At 38.1% G+C, this 23,273-nt stretch overlaps 2 protein-coding genes across 2 annotated transcripts; one reads left to right on the top strand and one right to left on the bottom strand.

Moving 5' to 3' along the window:
* The first annotated feature begins 610 nt into the window (after nucleotides 1-610).
* On the top strand, nucleotides 611-19,182 carry LOC131218237 (mitochondrial carrier protein CoAc1). Its single transcript, XM_058212920.1, has 7 exons — nucleotides 611-1,373; nucleotides 15,926-16,011; nucleotides 16,114-16,321; nucleotides 17,668-17,800; nucleotides 18,024-18,208; nucleotides 18,295-18,426; nucleotides 18,802-19,182. The coding sequence occupies exons 1-7, from the start codon at nucleotides 1,182-1,184 to the stop codon at nucleotides 18,901-18,903; spliced, it is 1,038 nt and encodes a 345-aa protein (XP_058068903.1). The 5' UTR covers nucleotides 611-1,181; the 3' UTR covers nucleotides 18,904-19,182.
* Nucleotides 19,183-20,591: 1,409 nt separating this feature from the next.
* LOC131218248 (EPIDERMAL PATTERNING FACTOR-like protein 6) lies at nucleotides 20,592-21,707 on the bottom strand. The gene is made up of 3 exons (XM_058212929.1): nucleotides 21,403-21,707; nucleotides 21,099-21,142; nucleotides 20,592-20,972 (listed from the first exon to the last, which is right to left on the bottom strand). Exons 1-3 carry the CDS (start codon nucleotides 21,515-21,517, stop codon nucleotides 20,748-20,750), a joined length of 384 nt encoding a protein of 127 aa, XP_058068912.1. The 5' UTR covers nucleotides 21,518-21,707; the 3' UTR covers nucleotides 20,592-20,747.
* Between the last annotated feature and the right edge of the window lie 1,566 nt (nucleotides 21,708-23,273).

The following is a 23,273-nucleotide window of genomic DNA, read 5'->3' as shown; positions in this document are numbered from 1 at the left end:
TGGAAAAATGAATGGACGGCGTGGATAAACCACATGCATTCACGGTGGGCCCAACAGAGTTTACTCAGTATGATAAGAGCGTACTGAGTAAGTCAGTACGCAATCCGATTTCACTAAAACAGGGCGGCGGAAGATACCGGTCAGATATTTTCGGAATATCTGCTGCGTTGTACCAATCATCGCTGGCCATGACGGATTGCATCCAGAAGACGTAGCCATCGATCGGCGCTCTGTGGGGCCACCATGATGTGTGTGTTTTATCCTATACCGTTCATCCAGCCCAAAAATAAGGCAGATGCAAATATTAGGTGAAAACAACGGTGATTATTTGCTCGCTGTGAAAAACTTCCTGGGGCCCACTGTAATGGGTCATCCAAATACCTGATCCCTCACTTTCTCTTTTCCTTTCTAACCGTCCGTTAACTATCAGAAACGTATGATCGTCCAATAAATGATATCCTGGACGGTGATCCACACATGGCCACGTGAAACGGGAGATAGTTTGGACGACTTTTTTCATCCATACTCGTTGGATAGAAAAGGACCGCACCTTCGAAATCTCCCCGAAGCCCGGGCGTTTCTCTATATATTTCATTTTATTAAAATTTCTTTTGCAAGCCTCGGCAAACAACAAAGACTTCCGAGGAGCCAAACGGGGGAAGCAGAGGAGGAAAAAAAGAAGAAGGAAATAAAAGAAAGAAGAGCCTCCTTCTCCTCTCTGCAAAACAATACCGTGCGCATCCCTCCTTATCTTACGCACCCCTGGTTGGCTTTTCCCTCCATCTCATCCACATCTTCATCAGATACTTTGATTCCTTGATTTTCTCGCTTGTGATTTCAAATGGGCATTGGTGAAATCTATCTAGATCCATGGGAACGATCTCTCTCTTGAGGGGTTTTTGATCTGTTGGTCGGATTTCATCCTTCTTTCTCGTCTGTTGATGTATCTTATCATCTTCACGATAGATCGAAATGCGAAGAAACTATACCGGTTTCTAAGCATTCTCAAGCTCTTGTATCTGCCCTTTCAGCAGAAAGGCTTCTCCTTTTGTCTCCCGAGAGATCGATGGGATAAGGAGTTTGCCATGTTGCAGGCGGGGTAATTTGGTAATCGGGTCTTTCTCTGGTACTTTCGGGGTTTTTTTTTTTTCCTTTTTATTTTGGGGTGAGAGGGGATCGAGATGGGCTCCTCGCAAGGATCGACGCTGACGACGAACGTGGCGGAATTCGTTGACGGGTCGTCGGCTCGTGGGGAGGTTTGCTTCGTTGATTGCTTGCCGGTTTATGTTAAGGAGCTGATTGCTGGAGGGACGGCAGGGGCGTTTGCAAAGACGGTGGTTGCCCCGTTGGAGCGGATCAAGATTCTTTTGCAGGTCAGCCCAATTTTGTTTTTTTATTTTTTCTTGATTTTTGTGGTGTTTGTTATTGATTGGAGTCTGCCTAGCTGTTTTATTTTTGGCTATTTCTGTTGAATGGAGAATTTTTTTGAATGTTTCAGAAATATTTTGTTTGATTATTTATATATATGGATAAAGAAATGACGGCTCCATATGCTCCTTACTCCAGGGGCAGGGACGATACTGAATTAATCTTTCAAAAAAAATAAAAAATTCTGTACTTTTTTATTTGATTACAACTATGTATATAAGAAAAACCATGGACCTATCCAAGATTTGGATATCCCAAAAAAAGCAATACATACAAAATATTACCCAATCAAATCTAATCCCTATCCCACTGATCCCTATCAAGCTGGGATTTTGATGCAATCGCTCGACATCCCATACGTCCATGCTCCACACGTGTGTACAAGAAAAGGACCATCTTCCCTTTTTAGCCCATCTCTATTTTCCTTTTCTTTCAAATATCTAGATTAGGAAATTTCCTCTTTTAGGGAATAATTTTAGATTTTTCTTATCTTTTTATTCAGGCACTTTCTTAATTACAATGCTTTGTTATTTTTAGGTGTTTTCTGATTTCCTCATATTTTTAGATTCCATAGCCTTTATTACAGATTGTAAGGTTTGATTATAAATGGGGCCATATGGCATATAGAATAAGACAAGTTGATTGATACTCTCTTATTTTCTCTATGGCATATAGAATAAGACAAGTCGATTGATATTCTCTTATTTTCTCTATGGTAGCTATTGAAGGGGGGAAAAGTGATCTTTAGTTCAAGACTAGAAGACTATTGGGCTTGCTCATAGTCTTGCATTCGTGATCTCTAGCATTTGGCTAGATGATTGTTGGGTCTTTCCAGTAATCTCTTTGTTTTCTTATTAATCCATCTGCTTCTTCTTTTAGGATTTGCTTCCAATTGGTATCAGAGCAAGTTCTGCTCATGGGAAAACTAGAATAATGTAATTTTCTCATCCCAATCCAACCTTTCATCTTTCTCCTTCATCCATCCGTCATCTTCCATATTCTTTTCTTTCCTTTTCCTATCTCAAAATCACCAAACCTTAAACCATACTTGTAACAAAAAAAAAAAAACTCTTCCAACCCTACCACATTCTAATCCCGTTCCAACTCATCGATTCCTTGCCTTTTCTCTCTTTCCATACGAAAAAAAAAAAAAAAGAAGAAGAAGAAGAAAAGAGAAGAGAAGAAGAAGAAGAAGAAGAAGAAGAAGAAAACTTCTCGCATGCTTTGCGAAAGCCTATTGTCTTATGCGCCACACTAGAAGAGGGACAGTTTACAATCCTAAGATGGTGACACAACCTCAAGATGATACTGTCACAACCTTGCAACAAGTGGTCGATTTAATCACAAAACGGGTGGATGATTTAGAGGCTCGTTCCACAACTAGAGTGAATGCTTTGTATGGACATATTATTGTACTTGAAAACGCAAACAAGGGAATCAATCCAGACCGCCAAACTTCTATGGATGACCTTGATGGAGAATTGGAATTCGGAAATGTTAACTCAAGGCATCCTGTCTGGAATGGTAATTCCAAGAAGAAGAATATGAGCTTGGCTACGAGACCCAACAAAATCGTTATGTGCAACTGGGAGCCAGAGGGATGGACAACCTCTGACGGGACCATCCAATTTATCTTGAAGGAGGAATGAATATTCGCACTTTAGATCCCGCCAAGCATGTCCAGATTGATATTCCAAATTACGATGGTAATTTGGATCCCAAGGTGTTCAATGACTAGCTGAAGTCAATGAAGTGATATTTTTGTTGGTATGAAATGGAAGAAGTTGTTAAGTTACGTTTTATTGCCTTGAAACTTAAAGGCGTAGTTCAAGACTGGTGGTAAACCATCGAAGAAGATCTGCGACGGTGTGGCCTTCCTACTGTAAGCAATTGGGAGGAAATGAAGGCAAGATTGAAGTGAAGGTTTTTGCCACTGGATTATGAGACGACTTCTTTTCAAGAGTTTCTCATGCTTTTGCAGGAGAATCTGACCATGGAGGAGTACACATAGTGTTTTTATGACTTAGTCATTCAGTGTCACCTAACAAAAACTGGAAGACAAACAAGTGGCGCGTCATTGCAATGAGCTACGATTCGAGATTCAAAGAGAATTGGTAACTGTTTGGCTTAATAGCGTAGACGAGGCATATTAGATGGCCCGAAAAGTGCAGGTGGGTGAATGACACGTTTATGGTAGACAAGTTGAACTTAAAACCTTAAATGCATCCTAAGCCATATAAGTTTGCGTGGGTGAATGACACGTTCATCCCTATGACTAAGAGGTGCTTAGTAAACTTTTCTTTGGATCGTTATGAAAAATCGCTTTGGTGTGACATCATTCTAATGAAGGTCACACATATATTATTGGAGCGCCCATGGATATATGATAGGGATGTAACTCATAAGGGTCATAAGAACATGTACAACTTTATATATGAAGGAAAGCCCATTACTTTTAACCCTATGAAGGATGACAAATTTGAAGAGGCAAAGTTGGCTTCCACAGTGTTGAGTATGGCCTGATTTGTGGAGGAGAGTCATGAACGTGGAATCATGTATGCTCTGGTAGGATGCAAGACCAATCCAACTGGTAATGTTGCTGTTCAACCACCTGAGATTCCTGACATTCTTTCCCAATTTCAGGATTTGGTCTCTGTTGGATTACAAAGTGAGCTTTTACCCATGTGCGACATTTAGCACGCAATTTATTTGGTACCTAGAGCCCCATTACTAAATTTTCCAGTATATCGAATGAACTCGACAGAGCATGCAGAGCTTTGTCGACAGGTGGAAGCATTGTTTACAAAAGGCTTCGTTCGTGATAGTCTAAACCCATTTGCTGTGCCAGCATTGTTGACACCAAAGAAGGATGGCAACTAGCGAATGTGTGTTGACAGTCGCGCCATTAACAAGATAACAATAAAGTGTCGCTTTCCCATTCCGCGCCTAGATGACATGTTGGACATGTTGGCGAATGCTATGATCTTTTCCAAGATTGACTTGTGAAGCAGGTACCACTAGGTAAGAATTCATCCTGGAGATGAATGGAAAACTGCTTTCAAGACAAAAATTGGATTGTATGAATGGCTAGTTATGCCCTTTGTCTCGACGAACGCACCTAACATGTTCATGTGGGTGATGATGCAATTTCTACGGCCATTCATTGGCATGTTTGTCGTTGTGTACTTCGATGATATCCTTATCTATAGCCGTTCACGAGAAGATCATTTGGACCATCTTCTCCAAGTGACGAGAGTACTATGCCATGGGAAACTCTACATCAATTTGAAGAAACGTACTTTCATGAGTTCTAGCGTGGTTTTTCTGGGGTTCATCGTTTTAATAGAAGGCGCGAAGGCTAATTTAAAAAAGATAAGGGCCATTGTTGAATGGTCTACTCCCATAAACATTCATGAGGTTTGCAGTTTTCACCGGCTTGTGACGTTTTGTCGAAGGTTTATTAGGAACTTTAGTTCCATTATGACGCCAACTACTGAATGTATGAAGTCCAATCCATTTGAGTGGACTAAAGCAACAATAAAAGCATTTCAAGAAATCAAGCAAAAAATGACAGAAGCTCTAGTTCTTATACTTCTTGATTTCAAAAAGGTGTTCGAAGTTGCCTGTGATGCATCCCACATAGGCATAATAGGTGTCCTTAGCCAGAAGGTCATCTGGTGGCCTTTTTTAGTGAGAAACTCAATGGGGCGTAAAAGAATTATTATACATATGATGCAGAGTTTTATGCTATTGTACAAGCTCTGAAGCATTGGCTTCATTACCTAATTCATCGGAATTTTTTGTCTATTCTGATCACGAGGCAATACGTTACTTGAATTCTTAGAAGAAGTTGAGTGCTAGGCATGCTAAGTTTAGTGCTTATCTTTATGAGTTTATATTCAACCTAAAACATCACCTCGATATTGAAAATAAGGTAGCATATGCCCTCAACTGAAAATCACACCTATTATCTACCTTATTAGTTTCCGTTGTTTGGTTTGAAGAACTTAAACGGGACTATACCGCAGATGATGATTTTGGAAAGGTATTTTCAACACTAATTTCCGGTGCAGTCACTGAGTAACCAAGATGGGTACTTATTCGTTGATATGAGGTTGTGTCTTCCTAAGAGTTCCATGCAAGAGCTTGTTATATGAGAGCTTCATTCAGGTAGCTTGGGTGGTCACTTTGGTATCGATAAAACGACAACTCTGGTTGAGGACTGTTTCTACTGGCTAGGTTTGAAGAAAGATGTTGGGATCGTTGTTCGTCAATGTTGAGTGTGTCAACTGGGTAAAGGTAGCAAGCAGAATACTGGTATTTATACGCCGTTACCTGTGCCCATGGGAAGACATCAATATTGATTTCGTCTTGAGATTGCTTTAGACCAATGTTTGAAATATCGACATCGCGCAATTGTTTAAGATCATCGTCGTTGGCATCATTAAAACCTTTCCCAGCTATTTGGGTTTCTTTACTAATTCCACCAATCAATCCTATTTAAGGCATGCTCCTCAATATGTGAACAAGCCTTTAAATCCCTTCTCACCACCTCAATCTAAGTCCTTTTAGGTCTTCCTCTCATCATCTTTTCATACTCTATAACTCTAATCATCGTTCTCCTACTCACTAGAGCTGTCTCTAGCCTTTGTTGCGTGTCACGTAACTGAAAATTCACTTATGGTGTAATGAAATTAACACGGTTGTGCGTGCGAAAGCTCGACAGAACTAAGGAATGAAGGCTATGTTCTAGAGTGTATCGGATTTAACTATCGGAGGTTTTAAATCAAGTTAACCTCGAACTTTTACAATCCTACATAAGGGCTCCTGCAAGAGACTTTACGTGGTTTTCTATAGGCTCGCCACAAACCTCTATCCTACACAAGAACCTATTGACTTACACTCTCGTCGAAGGCTCTCGTAAGAGACTTTAGTTGGTTTTCTATATACTAACCAATAACCACGGTTTTAGTCTAAGGACCCACGTTTACTCCCATCGGAGGCTCCCACAGACACTAACACGAACGCACCCATGTTCGGTGGCCTACATAAGAACTTGATTTGGGCCCTACACAAGATTCAAGGTCCTACACAAGAACCTAAGTTTTAAGCCTTACATGAGAGCCAAGGTCCTACACAAGAGCCAATGTCTTACACAAGAATCTAGTAAAGTTTGGATCACAAACTCTTACCCTCAATCTTACACAAGGAAAGAGAGTATACAGACTCTTACACTTGACAACTTGTCGAATTGAGCTCCTTTTATAGCACTGTCTCGGGTTGCTTAATCGATTCTCTCCCATACTCAAATCAGTTCCCATTTGCTTCCCTGATCATTATGCCGATACTTTGCGAATGCTCCAGCTTTAAGATCAAACACCTTGCATGTAGTGCTCCTTTGAGGTGACCAAGGTGATAAGAGGTTGATTGAATCTCTTACAACTAATATGAAGTTGTATTTTTTAGGGAATTCACCTAGATGGGTCTTCTATAATATTTAGACAATGATATGCCTATAGAGGTTGAATATAATCTCTAGAAAAAGGAAGAGTTCAAGCATATCTTTAAGGTGGAGGTTAGAATCCTCATTAGAGTGTTAATCTCAAGGAATATGACTTAGAACTCATTGGTTTAGAGGCTTTAGGATGAGGGATATGATCATGGAATATCTTAAGCTTCTGTTGCACCAAAACCCCATCAAAATGCCTAAGAACCGAATGTCCTTTATAAGAAGTTTGAGTTCCAATGGTCAGAAAATGGGTAGATAACGGCTCTGTCGATGCCATCGAGAAAATCAAATAATATGATTAATTCTTGTTGGACATATATGAGTTACCTTTTGATGACATCGAGTGGTCTTCGATGCCATTGAAGGAGACCTCGATGTCATCGAGAAAATCGGATAGTATAATCATTTCTTGCTGGACATATTTGATTTCCTGTTTGATGCTATTGAAGGGATTTTCGATGCCATCGAAGACTCCTCGAGGTTTGCTCGATGGGATCGAGCACCACTCGAGAACTGTTGTTTTGAGTATATGTTTTCACAGCAGCTTCGCACCTCTTATAGCCTTACTTATCATGTTCTAATTAGGTTCCTAAGGCTAAGGGATGATCAACAGGGTTTACCTATTTAGCTAAGATCATCTAGAGGTTCAAGGGTTCTTTTGGGTTAAGGGTTAGGGTCACCAATGCACCTCATTTACATGTTCTTTACTTCTTGATGCTCGTCCTTTTGTACCTTCAATCTTTAGCTTCCAAAGGCTCAACTGATTACATGATACATGGACTTACGTGATTGACAAACAGGATGCACAAATTTGTTCACTAACAAGAACCATCTCAATCTGCTCTAATTATTTTATCTCCTATCAAAACTATTTTCAGACTCTTCAACCCTAATCATTGTTCTCTTCCTTGTTGGAGCTGTCTCTAGTCGTTGCACGCCACCTAACCATCTTGATCTGCTCTAATTATTTTATCTCCTTCCGAGACTATTCCTAGGTTGCTTTGGATGAGCCCATTATAAATCTGCTTTCCGTTTTTTAATTTCTCATCAAGACTACTCCTAGGCTGCTTCAAATGACCCCCTTCTTGATTCCATCTTTTCAAATTCCAAGCATCCATTTCAGCGTCCTCATCTCTGTAACACTCAATGTCCGGCCACACTTCTTTTTAACAGTCCAACACCCTGCTTTGTATAGCATGGTAGGTCTAATAGCTGTCTTATAAAAATCTCCCTTGAGTTTAATATGCATGCGATGATTACACAACACCATAGGCACATCTCCACCTTATCCACCAAGCTCTAATTCTATTGGAAACATCCTCATGTATTGCCCCATGCTTTGGAACAGAAGAACCGGGTTAATGGAATACATCCCTTTGAGGAATACCTTGATCAATTTTAACCAAATCCTTGCCTCCGCAACCCTTCTTAAGAAAGTGCAATCCAAGTACCCATTTGACTCTACTAATCTTTAAGACTTTAGACTACAAAACTTTCCTTCAAACCTCCAATTTAGCATCTCTTGTTTAAGATAGTTTCCTATTTTCTTATTGGTGATAGCTTTCCATGTCATAATGGGTTTCTTTTGAGTTATATTTGCTTTCCAATTTTATTGGAAGTTTGCTTTAGTTTTAGTGAATTTCTTAATTTGTTTTACTTCCAAAAAAATAAAAATAAATAATTATTTGTATAGGACTGACCGGTTGGCTTTCTTTCAAGAGTGGAGTTATGTGAGGCATCTTTTGATAATATTAATAATAAGTTTTTTTTTTTTGTTTTTTGTTTTTTGTTTTTTGTTTTTTTGTTTTTTGTTTTTTGTTTTGTTTTTATGTTTTTTATGTTTTTTGTTTTTTTAATGTTTCTATGTGCGATGCTTGTAATTGAGAAAAAGGTTAGCCAAGGTGGTTGGAAGTAGCTAGATCAACCAATTTGCATAATTGAAATTGGTGTTCTCTATGTTCATCTCTCTTTTGAGGTCCTTGAGGTTCAAGGTTTGGAAATAGTACATCTTTCTAAAAAAGAAAAAGAAAAAAAAGAGGGTTTGGAAATAGTAGAAGCTTATTTTTGTTGATCATTCAGTTTGTGAATGTAATTTTTGGCTATTTGTTTGAAAAGTGGTTTTTTTTTTTTTTTTAAATTTTATTTATTTATTTTTTTAAAATTTTTGGTGGCTATTTCAGATTTTTCCTATTGATTGAGCATCATGGGCTATGAGATGTTGGGAAGGTTTGTTTAGGAAATCTTTGAAGAGTTCATGGTTTTTCAACAAGAGGAGAGCAAGGTTATTTTCATTCCTGGCGATTGGGATAGGCATCATGAGATTTGGACTTTGGTTGCGCAAAAGTGTGAGCAACAATGTTGTCGAAATCGCGCGACTTGATTCATAACCGCCACACGATAATCGTAGGTTCAAATCGCATATCCCAAAAAAATCTAGCCAAAGTGTATGAATTGTATTGAATCGTATGCTTATCATATCAAATCATGCGAATCATAAGAAAAATGTGTATTGTGTAAAGGGGCCCCAGTTTTACATAAAAGAACCAAAATTTTCACTTTTTTTTTTTGGTGTAATTTTTCTTCATCTTCTCGTCTTTTACCCTTCTGCTTTTAAGACATGTAAAAGGTCCTCCACTATTAAAAATCCTCATTTTGTCTTTTAAGAGAGACAAGATTTGGAGATTTTGATATTCATAAAACCAAAACAAAGACATCATTTTATCTTTTTCTTTGATCAATAGAATCAAATGCCACTTTTTCCAATGTGATTGTACACCCAAACTGGTAAAATTATTAAAAGACTCTTGTACTTCAAAGTTCTTGAACACAAAATATAAAGGAAAGACAATAATCTATTAACATTATCACACAATGTATGCCTTATACAAATTTCAGTTGCCAAACATCATGACATGTATTTCTTGGTGCACATTGATGGGAAATAGATGATTGACAAGTTTTTAATTGTTTCTAATGTATTTATATATATATTTCGATACCTAAGAAAATCAGAAAAAAATCTTACGATTCACAACATGGTTTGTGTCTCCATACGATTCGAGCCATATTATGTTTGATAACGATTTCGAGAACATTGGTGAGCAAGAGCATATTTGCGTGTGGGAACAGAGGAGAACTTGTTTCAAATTACTAAAAAGTTGGAGCAGGAGCTTCCCCTTGGGCATATGGTTCCTGTAAGATTGTAAAAGATTTGGATCAAGGATTCTTGACTTCTTCATTATATTTTAGATTACCCGAGTATAGATATGTTGCATTGGAATACAATGTTTTCTGTATCAGTATCGATGCACGTATTGCACCCTTGGGATACGGAAACATACTGTGTATCACATGAGAAATATCTAATGTATTATTGTTTTTGGAAAACATTGGGAAATTGCTTGAATTTTTCAATGAAACTTCAGAGGATGTTAAAAAAGACATTAATACACACAACTTAAAAGATCATAAAAAACAAGTATACATGATAAGTTTCCTTTGGATAGGGTTCTAAACTATGCGCTGTTTAATAGAAGTGATACAACTATATTTATAATCAATCGATATAATTTCAATCATAGAAAATATGTATGAAAACCCAACCGATATATTCAAAAGCCAAATTTGTCCTACAATGTACAATGCATTTATTTTAAAAATATTATATTTAAAATTAAATTTATTTTTGAAAATAAATAAATGAGTGTGGCTTATGTTATAGTCAACATACACTCGTAAATAAATAAATATAAGGCATAAATAACATCTGGTCAATGTAATTTTTTTTTTAATTAATTTATTTAATTTTTTGATAGTTATAATAATAATAATAACTTTTTTTTTTCAAAATTCAAAAAAGCTATGTCAGTTTGTAGATTAGCCTTCAAGCATTCTCACATGATTTTTCTACACTATTTGTAAGTAAAATGGGTGAAATCAAGAAAATTGTGGATTTTCTCTAAATTTTTTTGTTTTCCCCAAATTCAAAAAATAAGGTAAAAATCCATGATTTAGCATGTGAAACGTGCAAAATCATGGATTACAAACTGCATTCCACAAATTCCAAGCAATTTAAATAAGAGAACAATTTATATTAGCAAAAACTCATCGATTGAGTTTTTGTTACCACTACCACTCACTCTCCAATTTCAATTTCTGCACCTAAATCTCATTTTCTTTCCAAACAAGTGAAAATGATTGGTCGAAATCTCTTTAACAACATAATTCATCCGAAAATTTTAAGGGAAAATTGTTTTTGTTTTTTGGTAGTTCTTTGTGATTTTTTTCGTAAGGGGACCGAAACAAGTGCATTAACGTCAATACGTGCGATATGTATCATTGATATCAGGGAACTTATAACAACAATATTTTTAGAATATTGTAATGTATCGCTATATTGTTGATACATTGCAATACATCATGATATATTGATTGATACCGGGAATTTTTCTAACTATAGCCCAATTTCGTATTAGCTTTGTGTGACATCAATTGTATCAGTTGAGACTCTTGATACTGCAATCACTCCTTCTATGGAGTTTAGTCACAACAAGCATGAGGCAAGCGTGCGATTGCAAAGTGGTGCTTGAGGCAGTCTAGTTAAAAGGTGTTAAAATCTTCCCTTGGAGTGTCCAAAATGCCTAGGTGTGCCTAGGCATGTGCTTTGCAGATTCTAGTCACATATATCGTTTATGTTCATATTTAATTACTTAGATACAAGTTGATATTTTTAATCAACAAAAGTCAATATCATTCAATAATGTAAAAAATATCTATCAATTTCTCTTAGCCCAAAAGCCTATATCTCCAATTTTCCTAATTCCCCCAATTATCAATGGTAATTTTCCAATTTTCCCAAATCATAAACCGAAATTTCCACTAATCTCAAATCACATTTTTTTTTTTTCAAAATCCCTAAAAATTTCAGACCCTCAAGTTCAATATTTCAAAATTCACTAATCCTCTAAACTAAAATTTCCAATTTACTCAAAATTCTCAGTTCATTTTACTGTCTTGTACGACACCAATGGAAGCTTAAACAATGATTGTAGTATCAATAATATCAGCTGATACTATCAATATCGCATAGTGCCAATACGAAACTGGGTTGTAGTTGGGAAACTTGCCAATATTGATCGATCTATGTTGATATATCGTAATGTATCGACGCTACATTGATACTAGAGGTGGGCATCGAGTCGAGTAAGATCGGATTGGGTCCAACTCTACTCGGTCTGAAACTTTTAATGCTCAAATCGAACTCGATCCGATCCGGGACCGAGTCCGAGTTCTCTGACTCGATTTGATCCGTCACACTGCTGGCCTGAACCGAACCGAGTCCGACTCAGTCAGGAAAACCGAGTTGGATCGAGTTGGGTATGGTTCGGATCGAATCCTCTATTTCACTGGTAGACGTTCAACCCCACTGCTTTTTTGCATTGTGGTCCACTTGATCTTTAGATTTGTCTTATTTTTCGACTCAAGCCTTAAGACTAGCCCGCCAAATGGATGGACGGTTTGGATATAACATATACCTCATGATGGGACCCACAAAATTTGTTGACATCATATCACCTGTGGTACGTTGGCACACGGTATACCTGCCAGCCACTGCTAAAGTGCCAATCCGGCAATCCGTGAATGCTTCACGTGTTACCCTCCCATTATAATATTCATAATCATTTTTTGGGCCCACTGAGTTGTGGTTCACAAATCCAGATCATTCATTATGTGTGTCCCACTTGGATGAGGGGTCAGACCAAGTTTCAGATGCATCCAAATTTTAGGTGGTGCCCACCAAGTGATTTTATATGTTTTAGGAATGTCTTCACATGATTTAGATGGTATGGCCCACCTGAGTTCCGTATACGGCTGATTTTTGGGATATCCCATAATTTAAAGGGGACCCATCAAATGCATGGTGTTGATGTTCGACACGCATCACGGTGGGGCCCACACAGTTCGACCTCATGGGAAGTTCCCATGAGCTTGACACATAGAACTATTTCCCTCTCTCTGTCAAGCTCGGTGCTCGATGTGTACCTCGAGCCATGAGCTAAGAGAGGGATGGGCTACTCCCCTGCCATAGGCCCATGGCTGATGGTTGGTGCTCAGTGGACCCACCATGATGTGTTTATTTCATCCATGCCGTCCATCTATTTTTCTAGATCATTTTATGGTATTAACAAAAAATGAGGTATATCCAGATCTCAAGTGGACAACATTACAGAAAATAGTGTTGAATGAACATTGTGCGGATTGGATCGGTCCGGATTAGCCACTAATCCGAACTCGATACGATGAACGATCGGATTTGATTGGCCCTACTTGATCCGCACCAATCCAGGCCGTCGGTTCGAATCAGGTCAGATTGGGTTGGATCCACCGGATTGGGTCAAACATGTCTAACTCTAATTGATACATTGTGATATTATGAAAATATCATGGTTATAAGTTCTCCAATATCATCGATAGGTGTCACATGTAACGGCAATATCACACTTGTGTTGGTTCCCTTTTGAAATTTTTTAGAAATTTGCTAAAAATCTACAAAAACTTGATTTTTTTTTTTTTTTTTGGTTTATTTATTTATTTATTTTTTGTTGAGATTACGTTGTTAAGGGGATTTTGACCCAATCCTTTTCATTCGTATGGAGAGAAAAGGGGACTTGGGTGCGGAAATCGAAATTGAAGAGCATGTGGAACTAGAAACCCAATTAGTGAGTTGTTGCTCTTTTTAGACTATTTATTCTTGTTTAAATTACTTGGAAGATGCGGAAGAAGTTAGTAATTTATGATTTTCCATGATCAATTATGGATTTTGATCCTCGATTTTTGAACCTGGGAAAATTGCGGAAAATCCATTTTTTCCAATTTCACCCATTTAACTTGCAATTGTAGTGTGGAAAAATCATGTGAGAGTGCTTGGAGATCGATCTACAAATTGACGAAGCTTTTTGGATTTTTTAATTAGAAATATCAAAAATAAATAAAAAATTTTGTTAAAAAAAAATTACATTGACCATATGTTATTTATGCTTTAGATTTATATGTTTATGAGTGTATGTTGATCTTAACAGTAGCCGCACTCATTTTATTTTTAAAAATAAATTTAATTTTATAAAAATAATTTTAAAACATATATTTTGGAATAAATGCATTGTACATTGTGGGCCAGATTTGGCTTTTGAAGGTTTAGAACCTACACAAAGGAAACTTATCATGTATACTTGTTTTTTTGTGATCTTTTGAGTTCTAAGTGTATATTAATGTCTTTCTAACATCCCATAACGTTTCACTGAAAAATTTGACCAATTTCCCATTGTTTCCTAAAAACAGCGATACATCACGCGATACATGCAATATTTTCCATGCGATACCCGATAAGTTTTCGTATCCCAAGGGTGCAATACATGTGTCAATATCGATATTGAAAACACTGAGCTGAAATTGCCTTGTAGGAAGTCTGATGGGACAACCTTAATACACCATTAGAAGAAGAAATTGAGAAGAAAAATACCTCACAATTTCACGGAATATGTAAAAATTTAGGGAGAAAAAAAATCTCGTTCGTTTTTATCTAAAAAGAATAAAATATTGTTGAAAGGGGGTTTAGAAGCCCTATTTATATGTGCGCATGGATGGATGGATCATGGATGTATGCATAGATGAATGGTTGGATGTGTGTATGCATAGACGAATGCTTGGATGTGTGTATGCATAGACGAATGCTTGGATGTGTGTATGCATGCATACATGGATGGATGGATCATGTATGTGTATATATATGTATATGTCATTGTATATACGCATGCATGGATGGATGGATCATGCATGTGTGTTTGTATATATGTACGTGCATGCATGGATGGATGGATCATGCATGCGTGTTTGTATATATGTACGTGCATGCATGGATGGATCCACCATTTCCCCCATGTTTTCCCAATGTTTCCTGAGTCAATGATACATACTTTTTGGCCCCCATTAAAGTGAAACTTATTACTTGATTTCTAAACATGCAAATATGCATCTTTTTTGCTATTATTTGATTCTTAAAAATGTAAATATGTGTATTTTAACATCACCTGAAGTATCATTGAAAAATTTCCACCATTTTCTCCATGTTTCCCTGAGTTGGTGTTACATGCTTTTAGGTTCCCATTCAAGGGAAACGTATTGTGTTTGCATCTATTTGTAATTATTTGTAATTATTTGATTTCTAATACATTTTAGCATCACTTTGAGTTTCATTGAGAAATTCCACTACTTTCCCCATATTTCCCCAATTTTTTCCTCAGTCAGCGATACATTTCCGTGTATCGGTGATAATATCAGCAATATCGATACATGTTTCTGTATCCCCTGCCAGCAATACACATGTAAAAATTCTGATACATTTTAGCATCACTTTGAGTTTCATTGAGAAATTCCACTACTTTCCACATGTTTCCCCAATTTTTTCCTCAGTAAGCGATACATTTTCGTGTATTGGTGATAATATCAGCAATATCGATGCATGTTTCTTTATCCCCAGCCAGCAATACACATGTAAAGATTCTGATACAACTAACTAACACTGGTTGCAACTAAGGTTCGGGTCAAGGAATCTAGGCTTCTCTGTTACATCTCGTATTACCCAGCCATACAGACAACTTTATATGCATTGGACTTCGTGTTGGTCTTTACACTGACCATAAATCTCAAGATGTAGAGACTGCTGATTTCCATCTTGAACTATTTAGTTCTTTCACAGTTTTTACCTTTAAGAAATTACTCATTTATATATAAAAAAAATGCTGAAAATGTTTTGTGCATTTTTATCGCCATAATTTCTTTGTATGATCAGCCTCATCGGTGATGAGGTAATTAATTTACTTCCAATTCACTGACCTTATGATTAGTTATATAGTCATATGTTCCTGACTTCGGTTTTCTTCATCGATTTTATTTGGTGCATCCTGTAATACTTGATCTTATCATTTGCAGACAAGAACTGAAGGGTATCATTCTCTGGGAGTGCTACAATCTTTAAAGAAGTTGATGAAGAATGAGGGTGTTCTAGGTTTCTACAAGTAAGTTTGAAACTAATAAAGTTGATTTACCTTTTGAGAAATGCTTTATCTTACATTAAAAAATACTTGGGTGTCCTTTTTATTTTTTATTTTGTTTTTCAGAGGAAATGGTGCTAGTGTTCTTCGGATTGTTCCATATGCAGCATTACACTTCATGACATATGAGCAATATCGATGTTGGATTCTGAGCAACTATTCTGCCTTGGGAACAGGACCTTTTATAGATCTTTTAGCTGGTTCAGCGGCTGGAGGAACAGCAGTTTTATGTACTTATCCCTTAGATTTGGCTCGAACCAAACTTGCTTATCAGGTACTTTGCATGATAGTTTGCAAGATCATCTTGAGAGCTTTTTTAATTAGGTAATGTAGTATGTGTAAAAGTTGAAGGGGAAGTGAAAACCACATCCTTTGTGTATGAGTACACAATCTCATTGCGCTTCGTATGGACTATGAAAAAGAATCTTGCGGGAAGCACCAAGATTGTGAACCTTTTGAAAAACCTAAAGTCTCCACCAATTAAGATAAAAAGGAAAACACATGGACACGCACACACAGACACACTAATCTCCATGGTATTAGGTCAGTATGGCTGGTTTATTTAATACCATTCCCTTTTGACAGCCCAAGGATGGGGGAACTGATCAACAAAGATGCAAAGGACTTCTATAATGCCTGTGCCTCTTCCTAGTCCATTGGGTTTCGTGAATAGTTGAACACAAATGAAAAGTTAACTTATTTATTTTCTTTAAAGCATTATACTGAAGAAAATGTTTTTTTTTTTAATTTTTTTATAATAATTATTATTATAAATTAGTTGGGATAAGGCTTTCGATGATGATGATGCTGATGATGACAACAATGATGACCTTTCCAATGGTTTTTTAAATGCTACTAAATAAAATGCTATTTTCAGAAATCCAACTGTTGAAACCCGTACTCTTCCATCCTTTATCAATTATCAGAATGGAGAAAAAAAGATTGAATGGCCAAAGATTGAAATAAAAGTTAATAGTTCTGTTATTTATGTTGCCTTTGCGGTGACCAAATTGGTTATCTCACTTTTTATGTTCTATACCATTTAAAGCCACACCATGGTATTAGACACATGCCATTGGGTCTTTTTTCTTGTTCTCATTCATCTTTGTTGTTTTATCCACTACTGTTCTCACTCGAAAGCAATTTTCAAAGCTAATGAATGCTTTGGGAATTTGCTTTTTGATTTTTTGGATTTAACTCATATTGGTCAATGGTACACCCTCTCATTATATGAGAACTTGGTCAATTTGATCATCGACTCTGCCATTTGACAAATCGCAGTCTGGACTTTGTACTTGAAATTGGTATTGATTCAACTCTACCGAGTTTTGATTTAATTAACAAGTGTCTGAACATTGCTTTGACGTGCTCTCTCTCTCTCTCTCTCTCTCTCTCTCTCTCTCTATATATATATATATATATATATATATATATATATATATCCTATCATTACCTGCATTAAAGGATTGCATCGACTGGTCCTGCATGAATGTTGATTGTGCTTTTATTTTCTTTAAGAATCTACTCAAACCTCGGCACACTTTTATGCAATGGTTGTTATTTGTGCTTCTTGCTCTATTTGGTTGATTGATAAGGAAGTTGTGTTGTTGGTTTTTGTAGGTGAGAGGCCCAAGTGGAAGTTTTGGACATGGTATGAATAGTTTTCAAATCCAGCCAGCTTACCATGGGATAAAAGATGTGTTTAAGAGTGTTTATATGGAAGGTGGAGTACGTGGTCTGTATCGAGGTGTGGGTATGTGCTGGTTTTCATGCCCTACCCTTTTTTTTTAAAAGACACATGCACCCCTCCCCCCACACATTCATGCAATCACACCCCACACACTCGTGCACTCGCACTACAAGGGGTGCTCGAACCCGTGGCCTGTTTTCATGCCCTACCTAATGATACCTTAGATTCTGTATCTTTCTTCTGCCATGGTTTACAATGTTCTTGACTACTTGCCCTCTATGATCAGGTCCAACACTCATTGGGATACTCCCATATGCTGGTCTGAAGTTCTACATATATGAGGAGCTCAAGACCCATGTCCCTGAAGAACACCAAAAGTCTGTAGCAATGCGTCTTTCTTGTGGAGCTTTAGCTGGTCTGTTTGGACAGACGTTCACATACCCATTAGATGTGGTTAGGCGGCAGATGCAGGTGTTACAGAGTGAACTTCTAAACATGAGGCTGAAAGCTTGGCATTATCAGTTATCATTGATTGAGTTGTTCGAATTTTATTTCAGGTTCAGAGTATGCAGTCATCAATTCAACAAGGTGATCCCGAATTCAGAAGCACAATGCAAGGGCTCACCACCATTGTCCATAGGCAAGGATGGAGACAGTTGTTTGCTGGTCTGAGCATCAACTATGTGAAGGTAACTAAAGAAAATTATCCTTTAACCACAGCTTTGTTTTCCTGATAGTTCTCACCCTAAAAAGATGCGACCATGTTTTCGGAATGATAATTGAATTTCCGCCTTTACATTGATTTCCTGGAAATTTTGGTTGGGGAGGCAATGGGTGTTGTTTCCTGCTGAATCAGGGTCATCCCCAGCCTGGTCAGTTTATTTGTGGGGCCTCAACTGGTCAGTTTATCTTGACTATGTAATGAGCCAAGGAGAAATCAAATGCTTGTTTTCGGTCTGATGGCTGCGTATGCAGCCAACACTGCAATTTTCTGCGAGGCAAATTTTCACTGTCCTGTTAGAAGTGTCTGATTATTTATTATTATTATTTTTTATTCCTTGTAGATTGTCCCTTCAGTGGCCATTGGTTTCACTGCCTACGACATGATGAAGTCTTGGCTACGGGTGCCTCCTCGAGAGAAAGCTCGTGTGTCGGTATCTGCATGAGGCGAGGATTAATGGTCAATGTGATAGGTGGGGTTGTGGACAACCCAACTGACCGTCGGGTTGAGTTGCCAATGCTTGAGTATGTGAAGCTGGCTTGACAGCAGGTCACATTATTTGGATGCAGTGCAGTAAATGTGATAGTTGGGGTTGTGAAGCTGGATTGACAGCTATTGGCATTGTTTAGGTGCAGTACAGTAAAAGTGCGGAGCATGTTATCCCCCCTAAGCTGTGTTTGGCACAAGAAATATAAGAAAACTTACATACTGGCTTCAAAATGCACTGTTTATTTGTGTGGATGAATTGAATGGTTTGGCACTAAAATAGCATCTGCAACTTATATGTGCATTTTATATTGGAGTTGGTAGCATATAAAGCCTAAAAAAGGATGGGTCTTGAAAGCTTCCTCCTCATAGCTCAATTACAATGCCCTTTGTTAAGAGGCCCAGTCTTGTGACCCACAGACTGCAATCAAATGCTAGTTGGTTTATATGTATGGATGATCAAAACTGTAAAAGAGGAAGGTCCCACCATGAATGATGCCATGGGTAAAGTATGAGTTTCCACTGATGATCCTATCCATCCATGGGCAGGTGGGGGAAGAAAACCACAATCATGTGTGCCCTATTGGCCTATCCATGGTTGGCCTTACGTCCTAAATGTGTCTTGCACTGGTCACACGGCGCTGGTGGTGGACTACAATCTGACTTCAGTAATCCGGGGGCAGACGCAGATTTCCTGTGAAAGCGTTTCATTCCATCCATTTTGGGAGATCATTTTAGGACATGCAACCAACGATGCAGCCACACGTGAGAGGGAAAACTACTGGGGAAAGAGTTTCCCACCGTTGAAACCTTCCTGGGATCTACCTTGATGTTTGTATGCCATCAAAACCATCAAAACCATTTATAAGGTCATTCCCACTGGGATGAAGTGAAAACACCAAAAATGAAACTTTGTTTTCAAACCGTGGTCACTGAATCCCCACCGTTTCCTCTCCTGTGGTTGCCTTGAGTTTTGAATCCACCTCATTATTAGTCGTGTGTCCTAATATGATCTCTTGGATCCACCTCATTCTTGGCGGCATATCCTAAAATTATCTCTCAAAACATGATGGTGTGGATTTCTCACAAACATTATGGTGGCCCCCACCTAGCATACCAGTGTAGGAACTAGCAATTATGATCCCTAACAAATAGTTAGAGATTTAAAAAAGCTGCGACGGAACAGGCCCTAATATAGTATTGTAACTAAAACCATTGCATCATTCGCACTGTTTATGTTTGCACTCCTATTTTGTACTAATGGTAATTGATTACTATTTTTGGCACTATTCTGATACCAAAAAAAAAAGTAGAAAAAAAGGGCGCATGCATAAGAAAGGCAGGGACTAAACGTTGTTTCCCATAATCATGTCTACTTTCATGTATAGCTACACCATCCATGAGAGATTACACCCATCTGTTAGAAAAAAATGTCCCCATCACCATGCTTGATAAAAAGAGAGGATAGACCTGTTACACTTGGATCGAGAATTTGCTTTTTGTTACTACTGGTGAAAGGAGGATTCCCTTGTCAGTGTGGATGTTGACTCTATTTTTAAAGTTGATGGCTCTGGTAATTGATTTTGGACACAAGCAATGTGTAGAATAAAAGAAATCAGAAAGAGGGATGGTTTAAAACGAAGAACGGAATTCAACCCACAAAATTCCATTAACTTGTCTATATTTGACAATGAATATGGGTTTTGTATAGTAGAGATGTCATGTTTCCATAGGAAAATGGGAAGGGGAGAAAAAAAGAAAAGAAAAGAAAAGAAAGAAAGATAGGAAGCAGCTCTCTGTTATCTATGGGTTGTAGAAAGAAGGACCACACTTGCATTTCCAGCCTTCAGGCTCGTAGTTTGAATATTGAATGCCCAAATGGTCAGTGGTGGTGGGCACTTGTGTGGCCTCACATGGGCTGCATCCCCCACACTTGTTATCACAGCTAGGTGGTTTTGACCCAAGTGTCCCTAACGCTTCAAATGCCTCTTCATGCAATCCTCCTTCCATTTCCTTGCTCTTGAAACCCTTGTAAAAAGGAAAAAAAAAAGTCAAACAAAAACATATAGATGTATATAAAGAGAGCATATTAACAAGTTGAGGCAATGAAGATCACCAAATGTAGAGAGAGAGAGAGAGAGAGAGAGAGAGAACCTGTTTTGATTCCCAACCAGATTGCATGGAGCTTGGAGCTTGGACTGCGTTAAGATCAAAAGCACATGGAAAGTCAGCATAGCTCTACTAAATTCTTTTTTTTTTTTTTTTCCTTTTCTTTTCATTAAAACAGAGGAGAGCAGGCAGAGTAAAAGGTGGCATGTGTTGTTGCAGAAAGCGAGATAAGTGAAGAAAAATCTGGTAAAAGAAAATGGGGTTCAAGTAAAAGTCAGAAGAAACCTCATTTTCTCACTTTCCATGAAAAAGGAAATTGGTAGTTTTGTAATTTGGAATGAGGACTCACCTTCAACTTCACGTGGAAAAAGCCTGCTTGCTGCTGACACCCAACTCATGATTTGAAGAATGGTGATGAGAAGAGGCCAGAACACACTCTTCTTTTGCTCAGCCCACATTCTCATGATGAAGGTGATGATGGATGATGAGAGAGAGAGATGTGAGGCTTTTGAATCACTTCAAGAGCATATGATTGCCTGGATATATAGCACAACGAAGTCCAAGCAAGGCTTCTTTATTTATTTATTTTTCTTTCTTGGGTTTATCTGCAATAGATCTTGCTTTCCATACAAGCGATTCTTCTGTTATTTCAAGACTTCAATCCTCCCAAAATCACCTATCGCTCACTTTGACAACTCACTTGAAAACCATACAATCAATCCGTTCTCTGTGTCCCTTCTCCTCTATCTCTGCTTTAACCACAAGGCACCCTCTGAGAGAGAGAGAGAGAGAGAGAGAGAGAGAGAGAGAGAGAGATTTTCAGCAGTCCACGTACGACTAGTAACAGAGATAGTATGAGGAAGTAACGTGCTTTTGGGTACTACAAAACGTACAGTGGCTACGGTGAGTGAGGATTTAAGAAAAATCTTACACACCCAATCACTTAGACTGCAGAGCCCCTATTTCTTCCAGCAATCTTAGACTGCAGAGCCCCTGATTCTTCCAGTAACGGAAAGGACCCCACATCCCCCTTCTCTCTCTCTCTCTCTCTCTCTCTCTCTCTCTCTCTCTCTCCTTCCCTCGGATTACGTACATGTTTTTTTTTTTTTTTTTTTCGTGTTTGTCCCTTGCTAATAAACTTTTATATAACCATTCTGATAGGAGAATAAATGTAGTTGTAGAAAGGTCATTAGGCTGTCCTTTTTCTTTCAAGCAAAGGAAGTGTCTAATGCAAGCGTTAGAACTGTGAGAACATTTTACTTCTGCAGTCCCATCCGAGCCATCCAAACGCTGGGCCCCATCGCGAAGATGAACTGGTCCAAAAATTAGGTCCCCCAGCTATTCATCAGATAGGCTACACTGTCAAGATCAATGGACTGCGAACATGATGTAAGTTTATCATTTCCCTACCATTATCAAATTGTTAGAGATCTAGGGTTTATATGATGACCAGATGGTAATTGCACTTGCCCCAAGCATGTGCGAGATCACAGCCGCTCGTCAAGCAATTCCAACAATTCGAATTCCATATCTAAAACACCCATGCCTCTCCAATCGTCTGGTGGGCCTCAGCTGTGATCGAAAAAGGTGAAACAAGTTTATCCGGCGGTTCAAATTCTGCGATCATGCGTGCCCCATATAATGATCAAACTTTCCTGATTTTATATACATGAATCTACACTGTGAGGGATTTCCAACGAACGGGTCCGATCTTACACACTTGTGAGTTGTCTTCACATGGGACGCGAGTCAACTTCAAAGTGCAGTCGACAGAGTGCAATTAGAACTTATACGTGGCTTGGGCCGGAAACGGATTGGCTGATGTACCACACATAGGACACAGCAGATCAGGCTAGTACGTTGACGTCACTAAGTTCTGTGGTTCCCATCATGAATGTACATGTTATATTAAAACCATCCGTTCATTTGGCTAGCTCGTCGTAAGGCTTGACACGAAAAATAAGATAATACGAAGATTAAGTAGACTAAGCTGCAAAAAGCAGCGAAAGTTTAACGTCTACCGTTGAAACCCTCTTGAGGGTCATAGAAATTTTGAATCAATATGATATTTGTTTTTCCTCTCCATCTTTTTAACCTTATTAACATATTTAGATAGAAAATAAACTTTATGGCGAGCCCTATTAATGTTTTAATGGTAAGAGTTATTGTCCCATTGCTATTTGTGGGGTGGTCCACTTGAGATTTTTATACGATTCATTT

This window comes from Magnolia sinica, chromosome 1 (genome assembly GCF_029962835.1).
Source record: "Magnolia sinica isolate HGM2019 chromosome 1, MsV1, whole genome shotgun sequence".
NCBI lineage: Eukaryota > Viridiplantae > Streptophyta > Magnoliopsida > Magnoliales > Magnoliaceae > Magnolia > Magnolia sinica.
The sequence above is the reverse complement of the archived record's forward strand: the minus strand, read 5'-3'. Positions and strand labels throughout refer to the sequence as shown.